The sequence below is a fragment of the Bos indicus x Bos taurus genome, chromosome 1 (assembly GCF_003369695.1).
Source record: "Bos indicus x Bos taurus breed Angus x Brahman F1 hybrid chromosome 1, Bos_hybrid_MaternalHap_v2.0, whole genome shotgun sequence".
Lineage (NCBI taxonomy): Eukaryota > Metazoa > Chordata > Mammalia > Artiodactyla > Bovidae > Bos > Bos indicus x Bos taurus.
In genome coordinates this window covers 67,332,811-67,352,980 of record NC_040076.1, presented here as the reverse complement: position 1 = coordinate 67,352,980, position 20,170 = coordinate 67,332,811, and the positions used below count along the sequence as shown (strand labels likewise).

Genomic DNA, 20,170 nt, shown 5'->3' with positions numbered 1-20,170 from the left:
CTTTCAGAGGGTACTCAAGATGCCACTCTCTTGCGTATTCCCCAAACTAACAGCAACTTTAAAACAGAATATAAAGTGCCTTGACTGGGTTCTTACAAATGATATTTTTAGCATAATACTGGCCAAAAAAAAAAAGAACTAATTTACAATGTGTAAGTGTCAAAAACTCTTCAGAGAATGTGAGTAAAAACAGGGAAAGGAAAAGGGGAGATGTGTGTAACTTCAAGAAAGGAAGTTTCAAAAGTTTACAAAAAGTAAGAGAAAAAGTATGTTCTGATAGCTATAGTCTCCGGAAGAAACTCCTCTGGAAAACAAAATAGTTGGCAATATCTGAAAAAATTAGCGATTTCAGAGGTAGCCATCAATAAAAAAGAAAAAAAGGAGATAACTAGGTAGGAAATCCAAAAGCAGGATGAAAACCTGCCTATGAGTGCTCTCCTCTTTCTTCTGCTTATCTCTGTCTACTCAGGTGCTTCCAGGTCCTGCTCACCGCCCCCCTCAGAGCTTCCTGCTCGTATCCTGACTCCTCCTTCAAACTCTCTGTACTTGTCATTTATTTGTGGACTTCTCTGCCTCCCAATTCAATTCCAGGGCCTGAGACTGCAAGGCCCTTGTCACACATATCTTGGTTTCTCCAGAATACCTCTAAGCAGTGCCTCCTGCAGAGCAGATAATAAATAAATATTTGTTAGTTAAGTCGAAGAAGCCAACTAGAAAGTAGTGTTTTTAAGGGGAGAGGAAACTAGAGTAGTATAAAGGATACAAAATCTGAGCACATTAAGTTGTACTAATAACCAAATCTAAATCAATTGTGTAACAAGTGGAATCAAAAGGCACAGTCATCTGAAATTGCAAAAATAGCACAGTACCTGCAGGAGACTTTCTATGGCATGAAAGCCTCGAATTAAATTCAGAGCAGCACATAAAAGACTAAGGATAAATGCCACAATCCCTGAAAGAGTTGCTGGTTCCAGTCTCTGGTGAGCTGAAAAATAAAAAAAAATGATCAGAAATGAACATCAATATCTCACATCAATACCTATACTTATATAAAATGAAATTCACTGCTTAATTTATATGGATCAAATATTGGTGCATCTTCAAAAAATTATTATGCCTTACAAATTACATATTTTTTAAAATGCAAAATGTCTGACATGACAGCTTCATTCCCTTGAACTCAAGTTAACTTTTTTTCTACATTTTTAACAAAGACACCTAATTTGCATTTGAGGTACATAGCGCTAAGGAGTTCTCACATTCGCCAGTAAACCATATAGGAAAAAAATCTTATTGCCTAAATATGTCTACCATTTACAAGTAGCTGCAAATATGTATATTTTTTTAGCTGCAAATATTTGCGAAGGTGACTTTGCTCAGAAATTCACTGCATAATTCCTATTTTTTCTGAAAATGCTTAGGAAACATTTTAAAGGACAAACATAGCTTGCTTTTAAGCAAAGCTCTTCCTTATTTGGGTCCCAGGGCTATAAATACCACAGGGTATATGCGAAAGCTCATCTATAACCACTGATTTGAACTCTGTAATAGAATGGACTCTTACAGTTATGAGGCTCCTGGTCTCTGAAGACCACTTGAAGATAAAACAACAGTTGATGAAGTGACCAGTTTATTTTACAGACACATGCCCTATCCATCGGGACTTTACGGTATAACACATTTAGATATACAATAGCTTCCCTTCATCATTCTGCAGTTAACAAAATTAACTATAGAGTCTAAATGAAAACACAAAACTAAATACATAATCATCTAGTCCTCAAAAGGGAGAGAGAGGGAAAAAGAGGACAACAGAACTATATTTAGATCATTTTATTTTAAATCACTGAAGTGTAAAAGCCCTAACAATGAAGTTAATGAGGTAGAACATTAATATAAAGGCTTAAATCTTTGCAACTTATATTCAACCATTACAGCAGAAAAACATCCCTAAATAATTCATAAAAACACAAAAACCCACATGTCACGAAAAAAAGTTATTCCTCAAATTCAGTAGGAATCCAAATATAGGATATATTTTCTTAAATTTCTTCTGTGCCAAAGCTAACTGCTTGTTCTCCCAGTTAATTTCCTTGAGATTAATATGAAAGCAAAAACTAAATGTCTTTGTAAAGTATTGGTACCAGATTTTCTATCACTAGAGAAAAAAATCGCACAACTTAAGAATCTATCCAATGGTCTAACAATTAGTCCTACTCTGCATCCCTCCTCCATCCTTCTCCACTCCCTCTGGGTAGTAAGGGGGAACCGACCTCCAAGTTAAAAAAAAATCCTTAGCAAGGACCTCAAGCACAAAGCTACTTGATAACTAAACAGGTTACAGAAATAACACTTCTAATGCCCATGGGATTTTCCAGGCAAGAGTACTGGAGTGGTTGCCATTGCCTTCTCCGAAAGTATACAAGTTTATCTTACCAAAAAACCAAACAGTAATCTATACTGTAATTAAGAACCATAGCCTTTTGTGGTCAAGTAAGGAATGGCCGTGCTTGAATGAAAAAATATTACCATTTTAATGTGTTGATCAATACCTATTTAAGAAATAAATAATAATATTTACCAAGTTTCTAAGACTTGCCTCTTAGGCCCTTGGAACACTCTCTTTATAATGATAGTATATGACTTAAAAATTATTTCAAATAACTAGAAACATTTTTAAAGGCATTAAAGCAAATGACAAGCCTCCTTTAACAAGGACAAGGCACAAATTATGCTAAAGGACAGGCTGGAAAGGTGCCAAATCACAAGAAAGAATATTCTCAAGTGGAGATTCCCCCACTCCCACCCCATCCCCTTCCTAAGACCTGTGGGAATGCTTACTAAGAAAAACTCCACCTGCACAGAATGTGAGGCTGACACTTTGTAAGGACACTTTCTCATTTTAATGAATTGAACGAGATATTTAATCACATTTCAATGAATTATATTACATACTTTTTATTTTATAAAACAGATTTTAGATGAATTATTATCCACAAATGCTTACTTCACATTTTAATTTGGCACCATGATACGTACTATTAGGTATAAAGCAGGTTTAGAACAGTAAGAAACAAAGAAATGAGAGGTAATATAGAAAATAATAGTTTTGTTTAATTCAAAATAACACTACCAGGTCACTTTTTATTTGTTTAGCTATTATTGTCTTCTGCTATGATGCTTTTTTTTTAGTCTCCTTGAGCCCAATAACTGCATTTTCACATCAAAATTAAAATTTTAATGTACCAATGATTAAAGGAAAGTTTAAAAAAATTCCTAAAGAAGTAAGAGCAAATCCCTTGGAACAAAAGGGCTATTAGCAGACTCAGTGGAAGAAACCCAGGTTTGATTGAGAATGGAGACATTTTAAACATATCAAACTTGAAGTGATGGTGAGATATGAGATATGTTTAATAAGCAACTGAAGAATGCAAGAAAGGTGAGTTGGAAAAACAGATGAGGTCTGCATCTGATGGGAAGGGCTTGGATGAGATTATACTGAAGGAAGTGAGCCAACAGCAAACCCTTGGTAAACACTGCCTTCACAGAAAGGAAGAGGAGGCAGGGAAGACAGATGTAAAACAAACAGAAGAAGAGGGAGCAACAGAAGCTCAGGAAAGGGAGACCATCAAGAAGACATGGATTACAATGTCTGTAAACAGGCCAAAGACAATGTGAACTGAAAAAGAAAAAAGATTCGATTTACTGACTAAGATGGTTCTGACTCTTCAGAAAGTATTCAATGGTGAAGGCAAAATTCAGACTGCAAGAAGTTAAATAACTAGTAAAGGTAAGAGACAGAAGCAGTAAGTGAACACTTCCGCAGTTACAGGAGAGGAAAACAGAACGACAGCCTGACAGATACAACAGGATTGAAAAATAATTATTTTTCCCCAGTAATGGGGTGGAAGAAAGAGACTTTAAAAAATTTATAGGTGGAACAACAAATTCAGAGAAGAAGAAATAGAAGAATCAAGAGAAAAGAAAAATAATTGGTGAAACAGAGTACCAGAACAGTCATAGTGAGTATTCAAAAAGATGGTCCCATTCTAACCTCAAACCTCCTCATAATACTAGTGTCTATGCTGAGTCAAAGACAAAGTTCAGAAGTTGCAGTCATTCAATGATGTCCAAAACACCTGAAGACACAGGTTTTAAAATGCAGAGAAATTTCAAGTCAGTTCTATCTAAATAAGCATACCTTATTACTAAATTATGACTGAGACTAATTGTAAGGTACAAAAACACACTATTTTTTTCACTACAAGACCCTTTCTTATCATTACCACTTGTCAAAAATGTGCATGTCCTTCAAGTTTCCAAGGTCTAAAAGTGTTACTTCCTTTTTATCTTAGAGCATGTATCACATTCTACCTTGTATTTTATTTATTGATTTTTACTTGCTTTTCCCATCTTGAAACCAGACATGTGCTTATTGTCTTTATAAAATGCCCTACAATATTTAAGCATAATACTTTGGAGGGAAAAAAGCAATAAATATTTGTTAGATTATGAGGGTGTGTGTGTGTGTGTGTGTGTGTATCAGAAAGAGATTGGGAAATCTACATGCATTGTGGGACAACAGCCAAATACAGTCACATTTGTAGGCAACTAATAAATTGTCTAGAAAATTACATAGATTGACAAAATGCTGATTAACCAAGTATTTATGCTAAAAACAGAGGTATTAAAGAAACTGAGAAACGTGTATTAAATTTAGGGTTTCATATATTTGTTTTGAAGGATATAAAATTTAAAAGAATAACAACATTAAATGTTGGTGAGGATAGAGGGCAATCAAAACTCTCATACATTGCTTGTGGGAATGTAAAATGGCACAACTACTTCCAAAAACTGGCAGTTTCATAAAGAGTTAAACATGCACCTAACCCGTGACCTATCAACTTGACTCCTAACACTTACTTGAGAGAAATGAAAACACATAGCAACAAAAGATGAATGTTTATAACAGGTTTATCTACAATAACCAAAACTGGAAACAAGCTAATGTCCAATGTTTACCCACCCTGGATAAACAAAGTGTGGTATGCCCACACAGTGACTACTACTCAGCGATGGGAACAAACTACAGAGATGCAACATACACATATGACATTGGATTAAGCAAAAGAGGCTGAACACAAGAATTACACTATATAGTCTTGTTTATATAAAGCTCTAGAACAAATAAAACTAATTTAAAGCGAAAAAAATCTCAATAGTGGTTGTCTGGAGTGGGACAGAGATTGAGTGAGAAAGGTCATAAAGAAAACTTTCTAGGAAGATGGAAATGGTCCACACTGTGATAGGTGTATGTATTATCATGGTTTTTTACTCTGTATTTTTGATGCTTTGACATCTTGGGGCCTTGCAGACATCAAAGGACTGCCTCTCCCGGGACTATTTAATTCGTAGAGACGGCAAAAAACTCATCTGCAAGCACGTCTTCCATAAGCAAACCCCATATCCGGAGCTCACATTCCTAACTACAGGGTTCTCATACCGAAGGCCACTATTCCCCTGCCTGAAGCACCTCAGGGGCAGGTATCATACAAGTATTCAAACTAGCCAATCTTAAATGTACTTTCTGGGCCTTTCCCGTTCCTTCCTGGGGAAATCACAGCAAAGACTCTTAGCTCCTAATCTGCTGGCCGTGCCGTGCCATATGTGAATAAGAGTAAAGTCTATATTTTGAAACAGAGTGTGGTTTATACAACTGTATCCATTTGTTGAACCATACAACAAATATCTGTGCATTTTAGTATGTGCAAATTTCCCTTAAAAAAGAAAACTGTGGCAAACTATTGGGTATAAGATAGGCTCAGCAATGTGTTATACAACATGGGGAATATAGCCAATATTTTATAGTAACTGTAAATGGAAAATAACCTTTATAAATCATATAAAAACTTAATTTAAAAAGAAAAAGAGAAAGAACTGTAGAAATTATCAAGTGGATAAGTGGGTAGTGAGGGGAGGTATAGATGAAACAAGAATGTCAAAATATTGATATAGTTATAACAGTTGGATGATGGATACAAAAGTGTTAATTATAATATTCTATTTACTTGATATATGTTTAAATTTTTCTATAATAAAGTGTTTAAAAAAAGTAAAAGTAGGACATAGTATTTAACATATTGACCCCAGCAGAACATCTGTAGAAAAAAGATACCAAAAGCAAGAGAGACAAGGCCTGCAAAATAATGTTTATCAAATAACTATTAATCAGATTCTAAAATAAATTCATTTAGGAAAGACAACTGCAAAACAAGAAAGTATATTTAAACTGGGAGACTATACAGAAAATATTATGCAGGCCTGATCTGAATTAAAAACAAATTTAAAGTTAATATTATGATAATCTCCAACTGCCAATTACTTTAAAATTTTCTCTTTCTTATGATTTTTCTCTCCCTTTCTTAAAATAACAAATTCCAGATTTCTCCCTATTTTCCAAGTATCTCCTATTTGGTGATCCAAGATACCATTGCAATCTACACATCAGAGTAGAGACTTATGGAAGTCAAGTAATACAAGGAGTTTCTAATAAAGTCCTCCTCCTAGTAGGTCAAGTTGAACCCCTACCCCAAATTAAGGTAATTCTCCTGGATCCTGAGTGTATATTTTAATGAACATATATTCTTAGCAAGTGCCAGACCTATGGAATTAAAACTACTGGAGAAGGAAAGACCAATGGAAGTCTTGGAGCTCCCTCAATCCAAATATCATAAAAAAATTAATCCCTAGGCTAACGGCAGAGATTGGTGTGACCACCCGAGGCTTGCTTAAAAAGATGCATTGGTGATGATTCCTATCATACTCCTTTTTAACTTTCCAATTTGTCTCCAAACTAGGTGCATCATAGAGGATGACAACAGATTACTGTAGGTTCCAACAGCACATGCTTTTCCAGATGCGGTCTCCATGTGGAACAAACCAATTAACTCCCTGGCACACAGGTACTAACTTTTGTATACTTTTTTTTATCTATCCTAAAACAGAAGACCAGAAGCATTTTGCTTTTACTTAATACAGATATCAGTAAATTTATCATATTGCCACTAGGTTTTATCAACTGTGTGCCACTGATTTGTCCATAGCAGGGGTTAGCAAACCATGACCCAAGGACCAAATCCGGCCTAGCACCTATTTTTATAAATAAAGTTTTACTGCAAGACAGTGTCAGCTATTCTTTTACATACTGCATATAGCTGTTTTCATACTATACCAGCAGAGTTGAGTAGTTAAGTTGAGTAGGTATAAGAGAGACCACATGGCCTGTAAAATATAAAATATTTACTACCTGGCCTTTTACAGAAAAAGTTTGCTAAATCTTGGCTTACAAGCACTTAACATCTTAACACCTCATAGAATATTATATTAGTCTACTTCATTGAGGATCTCATGCTGACAGGACCTGAAGAACAGACAGTATATGCTTTGGGTTAGATACCTTGAGATGACATATATGCCAGAGGGTAAAAAATAATCTCAAGATTATAAAAGTCTACCACCTCAATCAAGTTTCTGGTGGTTAAAGGTCTAGAGAATATTGAAAGTAAAGATCAAATTGCAGCTTTCCACCCATACCACTAAGAAAACATATATTGCTTAATACGCCTTTCTAGATTTGTGTATGATGCTTCAACATGTTTACTAAATGACAATGGTTGAGGAGGGCCCAAAGCAACAGAAGGATCCAGACTTCAATACAGGACATTTTTCTACTCAGCACTTATGACCCAGGGATCCAATGCTGTTAAAAATATCTGTGGGACTTCCCTAGTGGTACAGAGGATAAGAATCCTCCCTGCTAATACAGGGGACACGGGTTCGACCTCTGGTCCAGGAAGATTCCATTTGCTGTGGAGTAACTAAGTCCACATGCCACAACTATGGAAGCCCACGTGCTCTTGGGCTCTTGAGCCACAACAAGAGCCCCTGTGTCACAACTACTCAAGTCCACATGCCCTAGAGCCCCCATGTCATAAATGCTGAACCCCTGTGCTGAGCTACTGAAGTGTGTGTGCCTAGAGCCTGTGCTCTGCAACAATTTCAAGAAGCCAAAGCAATGAGAAGCCCATGCACCACGACTACAGAGTAGCCCCCACTCTCCACAACTAGAGAAAGCTCATGTGCAGCAGTGAAGATGCAGTGCAGCCAAAAATTAACTAATTAATTATGTAAAATCTGTGGATAAGAGGGATGATGTTTTGAGCCTGTAGTAAACCTGGAAAGAAAAATCATAAAAGAGGCTCCAGGTATTCTGAAGCAATGACACAGCCCTTAGGCAAAAATTGTTTTCATTTTCAGAACTAGTTTTAGGCTTGCTTATTAGCTACCACAGGACCTAGTGTTCATACCACAAAATATCAGATATATATTAGTAATCTCTCTTCTCTTTTTTTGTCAAATAGGACAGTTAAGGCATGAGAAATTATATTTTCAATGACTGTCTTTCTCAAGCAGAAGTTACCTTGTCAGCTTATCCATTGAAAAGAAAGACTATAAAACCCAAAAGAACCACAAAAACTGACAAATGAAATAAGGAGGTATAATAAGGCAACAAAGAATAGAAAATAGATCAAAAGTAATCAATACAAAAAGAGGCAGAAAAAGAGACGTGATCAAAATCCGAAAGAACAAAAACAAATAGCCAAGATGACAGGTTTAAACCCAAACATACCAATAAACACACTAAACATCAATGATCTGAATACATAGGTAAACAGGCAGATATTGTCAAATTGGATTTTTTTCCCAAAAGACCCAACTACATACCTAAAAAAAAAAAAAAAAACACTCTTTAAATATAAAAATACAACAGTCTCCCAAGGCAATATAAATAAAAGCAAAAATAAACAAATGGAATCTAATCAAACTTACAAGCTTTTGTACAGCAAAGGAAACAATAAACAAAACAAACAGCCTACAGAGGGAGAAAATATCTGCAAATGTTTTAACCGACAAAGGCTTAAACTCCAAAAATACACAAATAGTTCACACAACTTAATAATAAGAACAAGGAAAAAACCCAATTAAAAAATGAGCAGAAGATGTTCTCCAAAGAAGACACACAGATGGTCAACAGGCATGTGAAAAATGCTCAACATCATTAATTATTAGAGAAAAGCAAGTCAAAACTATAATGGGGTACCACCTCACACTGGTCAGAACAGCCATCATTAAAAAGTCTATAAATATCAAGTGCTGCAAAGGGTATGAAGAAAAGGGGACCCTTCTACACCTTGGTGGGAATGTAAGTTGGTACAGTCACTATGGAGAACAGTATAGAAGTTCCTCAGAAAACTAGAGTTGGCATATGGTCCAGCAATCCCACTTTGGGGCATATATCCGGACAAAACTATAATTCAAAAATGCTCATTGCAGCACTATTTACTAGACATGGAAGCAACATAAATGTCCACTGACAGATGAATGGATAAAGATGTGGCACATATATACAATGGCATACAACAGCATGGACTTTGAGATTATCATACTAGGTAAGTCAGAAAGAGAAAGACAAATACCATGCAATATCATTTATATGTGGAGTCTAAAATATGACATAAACATATCTATAAAACAGAAACAAACCCACAGACACAGAGAACAGACTTGTAGTGGCCAAGGCGCAAGCAGGGAGGGGAGATGGACTGGGAGCTTGGGATTAGCAGATGCAAACTATTGTATATAAAATGGAAAACAATGTCCTACTGTATAGCACATGGAACTACAGTCAACATCCTGTGATAAACCATAATGGAAAAGACCATGAAAGAGAATGTGTAATATAGATAGATATGTATAACTCAATCACTTTGCTGTAAATAGAAATTAACACAACATTGCAAATCAACTATATTTCATTTAAAAATATATAAGTAAATGTATATATTTTAAAATATATAAATGTATTTATTTAAATTAACTAATTTATTTAAATATTCAAATAAGTATTTTTAAAAATACATTTACCTATTTAAAAATATGTTAAAAACAAATGTTAAAAGAAAAAAGATGGTAAAATATACACTAATTTTAAAAAAGAAGATTATCATTGCTCTATTAATAAAGTAGACTGCAGAGCCAAGAATATTGCTGGATATAAAGAAAGTAATTTCAAAGGACAAAGGAGTACATAACACCAAGAGAACAATCCTAAATATTTAACAAGATTTAAAATACACAAGATAAAAACAATAGACCTAAAAGGAAAAAAACATAAATTTGAAAATACAGTGAGAGATTTGAACACCCCTTTCTCAATAATTAACAGAAATAGACAGAAAACCAGAAAGGTATAAAAGACTTGAACACCATCAACTAGCTTGATCTAAATGATATTGATCACCAATATTGATATATTATCATCTAGCCAGTAACAGTAGAATACATATTCTTTTCAAATGAACACAGAAAAATTACTAAGATATACTATACTTGGAGAAAATAAAACAAGTTCAATAAATGTAAAAGGATTAAAATTATACAAAATTTGCTATCTGGCTACAATGAAATTAAATTTGAAATCAGTAACAGAAAGGCATCTGAAAAATCTCTATATTTTGAAACATGTAACATATTTCTAACAAATCCATGGATCATGAAAGAAATCAAAAGGGAAATTAAAAAGCATTCTGAACAGAATGAAAGCAAAAATGCAACAGATTATAATTTAAATTCACAAAATATAGCTAAAGCAATATTTAGTGGGAAATACACAGTACTAACTGTCTGTTTTTTTTTTTTTTTTTAAATGAATTATATCTTTTTTTTTTTTTTTCTTCCAATTTTATTTTATTTTTAAACTTTACATAATTGTATTAGTTTTGCCAAATATCAAAATGAATCCTCCACAGGTATACATGCGCTCCCCATCCCGAACCCTCCTCCCTCCTCCCTCCCCATACCATCCCTCTGGGCCGTCCCAGTGCACCAGCCCCAAGCATCCAGCATCATGCATCGAACCTGGACTGGCAACTCGTTTCCTACATGATATTTTATATGTTTCATTGCCATTCTCCCAAATCTTCCCACCCTCTCCCTCTCCCACAGAGTCCATAAGACTGTTCTATACATCAGTGTCTCTTTAGCTGTCTCGTATTAAAAAAGAAAGTTCCGAAGTAAACTACCTCAACTTCTACCTTCAGATCAGATCCGATCAGATCAGTCGCTCAGTCGTGTCTGACTCTTTGCGACCCCATGAATCACAGCACGCCAGGCCTCCCTGTCCATCACCAACTCCTGGAGTTCACTCAGACTCACGTCCATCGAGTCAGTGATGTCATCCAGCCATCTCATCCTCTGTCGTCCCCTTCTCCTCTTGCCCCCAATCCCTCCCAGCACCAGAGTCTTTTCCAATGAGTCAACTCTTCACATGAGGTGGCCAAAGTACTGAAGTTTCAGCTTTAGCATCATTCCTTCCAAAGAAATCCCAGGGCTGATCTCCTTCAGAATGGACTGGTTGGATCTCCTTGCAGTCCACGGGACTCTCAAGAGTCTTCTCCAACACCACAGTTCAAAAGCATCAATTCTTCAGCACTCAGCCTTCTTCACAGTCCAACTCTCACATCCATACATGACCACAGGAAAAACCATAGCCTTGACTAGATGAACCTTTGTTGGCAAAGTAATGTCTCTGCTCTTGAATATGCTATCTAGGTTGGTCATAACTTTCCTTCCAAGGAGTAAGCTTTTAATTTCATGGCTGCAGTCACCCAACTTCTACCTTAATAACCTACAAAAAGAAAACTCAACTAAACTCTGCTGCTGCTGCTGAGTCGCTTCAGTCGTGTCTGACTCTGTGCGACCCCATAGACGGCAGCCCACCAGGCTGCCCTGTCCCTGGGATTCTCAAGGCAAGAACACTGGAGTGGGCTGCCATTTCCTTCTCCAATGCATAAGAGTGAAAAGTGAAAGTGAAGTCGCTCAGTTGTGTCCGACTCTCAGCGACCCCATGGACTGTAACCCACCAGGCTCCTCCATCCATGGGATTTTCCAGGCAAGAGTACTGGAGTGGGGTGCCATTGCCTTCTCCGAACTAAACTCTAAGGAAGCAAAAGATAGGAAGTAATAAACACCAAAACATAAATCATGAAACAGAAAACAAAACAATAAAAAGTCAAAGTAAGCAAAAGCTAGTTTTTTAAGGAAATTGATAAAAATTATAAACTCTATGGGGGAGAATGGATACATGTATATGTGTGGTTAAGTCCCTTTGCTGTTCACCATGAAACAATCACAACATTGTTATCAGCTATACCCCAATACAAAATATATTCTTTTTTAAAAAAAAGAAAAATTATAAACTCTAAGAAGACTGATGTCAAACTTTATGCCCCAAAATTCAATAACTTAGGTGAAATGGACAGAATTCTTAAAAGGAACAAACTACTAAAACTCACTCAAGAAGATAACTCGAATAACTACATTCACTAAAGAAACTGATCTGTAGATAAAAATCTTATCACAAAAACCAGAAGCTCGAAAGGCTTCACCTACTAAATGCTTAAAGAAATAACTTCTACAGAAACATTTCTCAAATTTTGAAGACGAGAGAATACCTTTCCATTTATTCTCTGAGGCCAGTTTTTTTGTGTTAGCAAAACCAGACAACCCCTCCCCCCCAAAAAAAAATCACAAAAGAGGAAAACTACAAACCAATTCCCTGATGAATACAAGTACAATATCTTAATAAAATTTTAGCAAATTGGATCTGAGTATATAAACAGGATAATACAGGATAAACCTCAGTGGGGTTTATCACAGAACCACCAGATTGATTTAACATTTGAAAAGCTACAATCATCTCAATAAATGCAGACAAAGCACTTGACAGAATACAACTTCAGTTCCTGATAAAAACTGGGAATATAAGGGAATTTTCTCAACCTGGTAAAAAGGCATAAAATATAAACCCTACGTTAATATCGTATTATAAGTATTTAACTGTTTAGACTGAGCTTTTCCTGGTAAGATCAAAATCAGGAACAAAGCTATTTTATTCTTTCAGGATATCTTTGTTAACCACAGAATTCTACATTTGCAGTTATCCTCTTTTTTAAAAGATATTATTAAGTTGCCTTCTGGCCTCCACGGTTTCTGTGAGAGGGACAGAGAGAGAGAGAGAGAGTGTGTGTGTGTGTCTAATGGTTTGCATTCACATAGTCTAGTCTCCTCAAGGAGTCTGGTTATTTTTGATTGCTTGCCAATCTATTTTCAAAATCGTATTGTAGACATTAAAAGCTTGTGAGACTTTTTCTTAGGAAATTTGTTTGTTTCTGCCAGGATCTTTGGAGCAAAGCACAGTGTAATCAGCTCAATTCAGTTTTAGAGACCAATATGGTTCAAAACTAAGCTGCAGTCCTGATAAAGCCTATCTACTTCATACATAAAGCCTACCTACTTCATACTCCTTCCTGTCTATCCTTTTCTCAGAGTGCAGACATGCAAAATCCTAACCCAAAGCTGAAGAGTTGCTCATGAGGTTCACCACCTTGGTGGGTTCTGCTCTCTAATCCCTGTCTCCCAAGTCTTGAGAGGTTATCAGTAGTTCCCTCCAGAACTGGAAAAAGCCTCCCCACCGAAAAAGTAGTTCCAAACATTGGGTTCATTTTCCTGAGCCTCCATTTTCCCCTGTAACCTAGTAATTCTTAGTAATCTTGTTGGGTCTCCAAAGACATCAGGAACATTATGTTTTAAAATAAATTCTATATTAGACCTATTATTCTATATAATATATACATTCCATTTAGCTTGTCCACATGTATTTCATGGGACTACTGGTCTGAATGTCTTCCCTGGGGGCTCAGATAGTAAAGAATCCACCAGCAATGCAGGAGACCCAGGTTCAATCCCTGGGTCAGGAAGATGCCCTGGAGAAGGAAATGGCAACCCACTCCATTATTCTTGCCTGGAGAATTCCATGGACAGAGGAGCCTGGCAGGCCATAGTTCATGGGGTCATAAAGAGTCAGACATGACTGAGCAACTCACACGATTGGTCTCAATTACCTATTCCATCATTACTGGAAGTCTTTAAAGTAATAACCCCTTCATTTATTACTGATTTTAATAATTGAATATAATCCAAATATAATAAAATTCATCATTTTAAAGTGTACAATTCAGAAATTTTAATATATTCATAGACTTGTATCATCATTATCAACTAATTCCACAACATTTTTATTACCTTAAAAAGAAACCTCATAACAATTAGTAGTTATTATGCCTATTTCCCTCCAGCTCCTATCAACGGCAAATATACTTTTCTATCTCTGTAGATCTGCCTACTCTGGACATATTGAATAAATGAATTATAAATATGTGACCTTTTGTACCTGGCTTCTCTCAATTAGCATGTTTTAAAGTTCATATGGTACCATGTAACATCAATACTTCATTCTTTTTCTATTACTTAGTAATATTGCAGAAGCTCTATACAGTCAGCAAAAATAAGACCAGGAGCTGACTGTGGCTCAGATCATGAACTCCTTATTGCCAAATTCAGACTGAAATTGAAGAAAGTGGGGGAAAACCACCAGAACATTTAGATATGACCTAAATCAAATCCCTTATGATTATACAGTGGAAGTGAGAAATAGATTTAAGGGACTAGATCTGATAGATTGACTGATGAACTATGGACGGAGGTTCATGACATTGTACAGGAGACAGGGATCAAGACCATCCCCAAGAAAAAGAAATGCAAAAAAGCAAAATGGCTGTCTGAGGAGGCCTTACAAATAGCTGTGAAAAGAAGAAAAGCGAAAAGCAAGGGAGAAAAGGAAAGATATACCCACTTGAATGCAGAGTTCCAAAGAATAGCAAGGAGAGATAAGAAAGCCTTCCTCAGCGATCAATGCAAAGAAATAGAGGAAAACAATAGAATAGGAAAGACTAGAGATCTCTTCAAGAAAATTAGAGATACCAAGGGAACATTTCATGCAAAGATGGGCTCGATAAAGGACAGAAATGCTATGGACCTAACAGAAGCAGAAGATATTAAGAAGAGGTGGCAAGAATACACAGAAAAACTATACAAAAAAGATCTTCATGACCCAGATAAACATGATGGTGTGATCACTCACCTAGAGCCAGATATCCTCGAATGCAAAGTCAAGTGGGCCTTAGGAAGTATCATTACGAACAAAGCTAGTGGAGATGACGGAATTCCAGTTGAACTATTTCAAATCCTAAAAGATGATGCTGTGAAAATGCTGCACTCGATATGTCAGCAAATTTGGAAAACTCAGCAGTGGCCCCAGGACTGGAAAAGGTCAGTTTTCATTCCAATCCCAAAGAAAGGCAACGCCAAAGAATGCTCAAACTACTACACGATTGCATTCATCTCACACGCTAGTCAAGTAATGTTCAAAATTCTTCAACCCAGGCTTCAGCAATATGTGAACAGTGAACCTCTAGATCTTCAAGCTGGTTTTAGAAAAGGCAGAGGAACCAGAGATCAAATTGCCAATATTCGCTGGATCATCAAAAAAGCAAGAGAGTTCCAGAAAAACAACTATTTTTGCTTTATTGATTATGCCAAAGCTTTTGTGTGGATCATAACAAACTGTGGAAAATTCTTAAAGAGATGGGAATACCAGACCACCTGATCTGCCTCTTGAGAAATCTGTATGCAGGTCAGGAAGCAACAGTTAGAACTGGACATGGAACAACAGACTGGTTCTAAATAGGAAAAGGAGTACGTCAAGGCTGTATATTGTCACCCTGCTTATTTAACTTATATGCAGAGTACATCATGAGAAACACTGGGCTGGAAGAAACACAAGCTGGAATCAAGATTGCTGGGAGAAAGATCAATAACCTCAGATATGCAGATGACACCACCTTTATGGCAGAAAGTGAAGAACTAAAGAGCCTCTTGATGAAAGTGAAAGAGGAGAGTGAAAAAGTTGGCTTAAAGCTCAACATTCAGAAAACGAAGATCATGGCATCCGGTCCCACCACTTCATGGGAAATAGATGGGGAAATAGTGGAAACAGTGGCTGACTTTATTTTTGGGGGGCTCTAAAATCACTGCAGATGGTGATTGCAGCCATGAAATTAAAAGACGCTTATTCCTTGGAAGCAAAGTTATGAGCAACCTAGACAGCATATTAAAAAGCAGAACCATTACTTTGTCAACAAAGGTCCATCTAGTCAAGGCTATGGTTTTTCCAGTAGTCATATATGGATGTGAGAGTTGGACTATAAAGAAAGCTGAACGCCGAAGAATTGATGCTTTTGAACAGTGGTGTTGGAGAAGACTTAAAAATCCCTTGGACTGCAAGGAGATCCAACCAGTCAATCCTAAAGGAAGTCAGTCCAGGGTGTTCATTGGAATGACTGATGTTGAGACTGAAACTCCAATATTTTGGCCACCTAATGTGAAGATCTGACTCATTTGAAAAGGCCCTGATGCTGGGAAAGATTGAAGGCAGGAGGAAAAGGGGACAACAGAGGATGAGAGGGTTAGATGGCATCACCAACTTAATGGACATGAGTTTGGGTAAACTCAGGGAGTTGGTGATGGACCGGGAGGCCTGGCATGCTACGGTTCATGGGGTCACAAAGAGTCAGACATGACTGAGAGACTGAACTGAACTGAATATTCTATTGCGTGAATATGCCATACTTTATTCATTCATTAATTGATGGACATTTGGGTTATTTCTACTTTTTAACTGGTATGCATATTCATGTACACATTTTTGTTTAGACATACACTTTCAATTTCTGCGGTTGTACCAAGAACTAGAATTGCTGGGTCATATGATAACTCTGTTTACTCTTCTGAGAACTTTCAAACTATTTTCCAAAGCAGCTGCACCATTTTACAATCCTATTAACAACATAAGAATGTTCCAAATTCTCCACATCCTTGCCAAACACTTGTTATTGTCTATGTTGTTATAGTCATCCCAGTGGGTATGAAGTGGTATCTTAACACCTTGCTTTGCTTTTTTCTAATGACTAACAATGTAACAGTGAAAGAGGAGAGTGAAAAAGCTGGCTTGAAACTCAACATTCAAAAAACTAAGATCATGGCATCGGGCCCCATCAATTCATGGCAAATAGATGAGGAAACAATGGAATTTTCTTTAACAAACAATTTATTTTCTTGGGCTCCAAAATCACTGTAGATGGTGACTGCAGCCATGAAATCAAAAGATGCTTGCTCCTTGGAAGAAAAGCTATGACTAACCTGCTGCTGCTGCTAAGTTGCTTCAGTCATGTCCGACTCTGTGCGACCCCATAGATGGCAGCCCACCAGGCTCCCCTGTCCTTGGGATTCTCCAGGCAAGAATACTGGAGTGGGCTGCCATTTCCTTCTCTAGTCTAGACAGCATATTAAAAAGCAGAGACATTACTTTGTTGACAAAGGTTCATCCAAAGCTATGTTTCTTCCAGTAGTCATGTATGGATATGAGAGTTGGACCATAAAGAAAGTTGAGTGCTGAAGAATTGATGCTTTTGAACTGTGGTGTTGGAGAAGACTCTTGAGAGTCCCTTAGACTGCAAGATCAAACCAGTGAATCTTAAAGGAAATCAGTCCTAAATATTCATTGGAGGACTGATGCTGAAGTTCCAATACTTTGGCCACCTGATATGAAGAACTGACTCACTGGAAAAGATCCTGATGCTGGGAAAGCAGAAGGAGAAGGGGACCACAGAGGAGATGGGTCGGATGGCATCACCAACTCAATAGACATGAGTTTGAGCAAGCTCCGGGAACTGGTGATGGACAAGGAAACCTGGAGTGCTGCAGTCCATGCGGTCACAAAGAGTTAGACATGACTGAGCGACTGAAGGATGTTCAGCACTTTTTTACATGCTAATTAGCCAGCTGCAGATTTTCTTTGTAGAACTGTAAGTTTTCTCCTAAGAATCTCACAGTTTTAGCTGTTAAATTTAGATCTTTGATTCATTCTGAGTCAGTTTCAACACATTTTATAAGGTAGAAGTCTAACTTCATTCTTTTGAAAGTTGGTATCCACTTGTCCCAGAATTATTTGTTGAAAAGACTATTCTTACACCATTGTCTTGGCATTTGTCTTAAAAATGAATTGACTATAAGGATTTCTTTCTGTACTCTCAATTCTAGTCTGTTGATCTGTACTTTACACCAGAACTACAGTCCTGACTATCTAGCCTGGTAGTAAGCTGGGAAGTGTGAGTCCCCCAACTTTATTCTTTTTCAAGATTATTTTGACTATTCTTAGTTCCTTGCATTTCCATACGAATTTTAGGATCAGTTTGTCAATTTCTGCACATACACACAAAAGCTGGAATTTTCATAGAGACTTCACTGAAGCTGTGTATCAATTTAGGAGTATGAAATGAAAACGATACTGTCTTTGAATCCATGAACAAAGGACTACTTTATTTTCCATGAATTTAGGTCTTGTTTAATTTCTTCCTATGTTTGGTACTTTTCAGCATATGGGATTTTCTTTCTAACTGCAAACAGTAAAATACGTACGTGTCTGTCTTGTTTTGGCCAATAGTTGCTAGGATCTTCTTAATGTCCGTTTCAGACTGTCCATTGCTATTATTTAGAACACAAATGACTTTTCTATTTTGGTCTTGTACCCTACAACCTTGCTTGATGCATTAGTTAACAGTTTTTTGGTGAATTCTTTAGGATTTTCTCTGTTGAGAAATGCATATGTATTTATAACTGTTATACCTTATATTGTTATAAGAATCAATAAAGTATATTGATTCTTTTATCATTATATAATGTCCTTTGTTTCTAGTAGCGGTTTCTATTTAAATTCCATTTTTATCAAAATAGCCATTTCCAGCTCTCTTTTGGTTGTCGTTTGCAATATATATATTTTTTCTTCCTTTTACTTTCAATCTACCTGTATCTTTGAATTTTGTTTTTTTAATCCAATTTTAAAATCTCTAACTTTTGAATGGAATGTTTCATCCATTCACATTAAAAAAAATGCATTCATATATGATGTAATTATTGAGACAGAAGATTTACACTTGCCATTTTTACTCATTTTGATATCCCTCATACTTTTTGCTCTATTCCTTATTTACTGCTATACTTACAATAAGTGAATACTGCAGTGTTTTCTTCAATATTTCACTATTTGAGTTATTTGCTTAGTGTCTGCTCTAGAATTTACCATATACATATTAATTTATCAGAAACAGCTTCAGATTTATACTAACCTAATTCAAATGAGCTACAGAAAACATTAGTCTTAATGGCTTTATTCCCTTTCTCCTGTTTTTGTGGCATTGCTCTATGTGTATGTCTTTTAAAGACATTAAGAGGAAAAAGGACTGCAATTATATTTTTGCAGGTTTTTGTTAATATGAATTCTTATCATTTCTGGCTTTCTTCATTTACTCCTGTGGAATCAAATTACTACCTGGGGTATCAAATTATCATCTGGGGTCATTTCTTTAACCCAGTGGAGCTTTGCTACCATCTACCTTCTTTGTACTATAAAAACAGAAAATATATTACATTTCTATATGTCATAGGTAGCAAAATATATACATTGTTTTATTTTTTATTAATTTTTATTAGAGTACAGTTGATTTTCAAATTGAGGTGCTGGAGAAGACTCTTGAAAGCCCCTTGGTCAGCAAGGAGATCAAACCAATCAATCCTAAAGGAAATTAACCCTGAATAATCATTGGAAAGACTGACACTGAAGCTGAAGCTCCAATACTTTGGCCATCCGATGCGAACAGCCAACTCATTGGAAAAGACCCTGATGCTTGGAAAGATTGAAGGCAAAAGGAGAACAGGGTGGCAGACAATAAGATGACTGGGCAGCATCACTGATTTGAAGGATATGAACCTGGGCAAACTCTAGGAGATAGTGAGGGACAGGGAGGCCTGGGGTGCTGCAGTCCATGGGTTCGCAGAGTTTGACCCAGCTTAGCAACCGAGCAACAACTAGCTGCCTTACAATGTTGTGTTGGTTTCTTACTGTACAGCAAAGTTAATCAGCCATACATATACATATATCCACTCTTTTATAGATTTCCTTCCCATTTAAGTCACCACAGAGCACTGAGGAGAATTCCCTGTGCTCATTAACTATCTATTTTATATATAGTGGTGGTTTAGTGGCTAAGTCGTGTCCAACCCTTGCAAACCCATGGACTGTATGTAGCCTGCCAGG

General features: G+C 36.5%; 1 protein-coding gene across 2 annotated transcripts in view; it reads right to left on the bottom strand.

Annotated features, from left to right (window-relative positions):
- Positions 1-20,170, bottom strand: part of SEC22A (SEC22 homolog A, vesicle trafficking protein) — an 85,246-nt gene that overhangs the window by 26,386 nt on the left and 38,690 nt on the right. For both annotated transcript variants that reach the window (XM_027535719.1, XM_027535667.1), the window contains one exon: positions 870-985. In XM_027535719.1, coding sequence (XP_027391520.1) covers positions 870-985 — 116 coding nt within the window. The remainder of the gene's footprint in view (positions 1-869; positions 986-20,170) is intronic.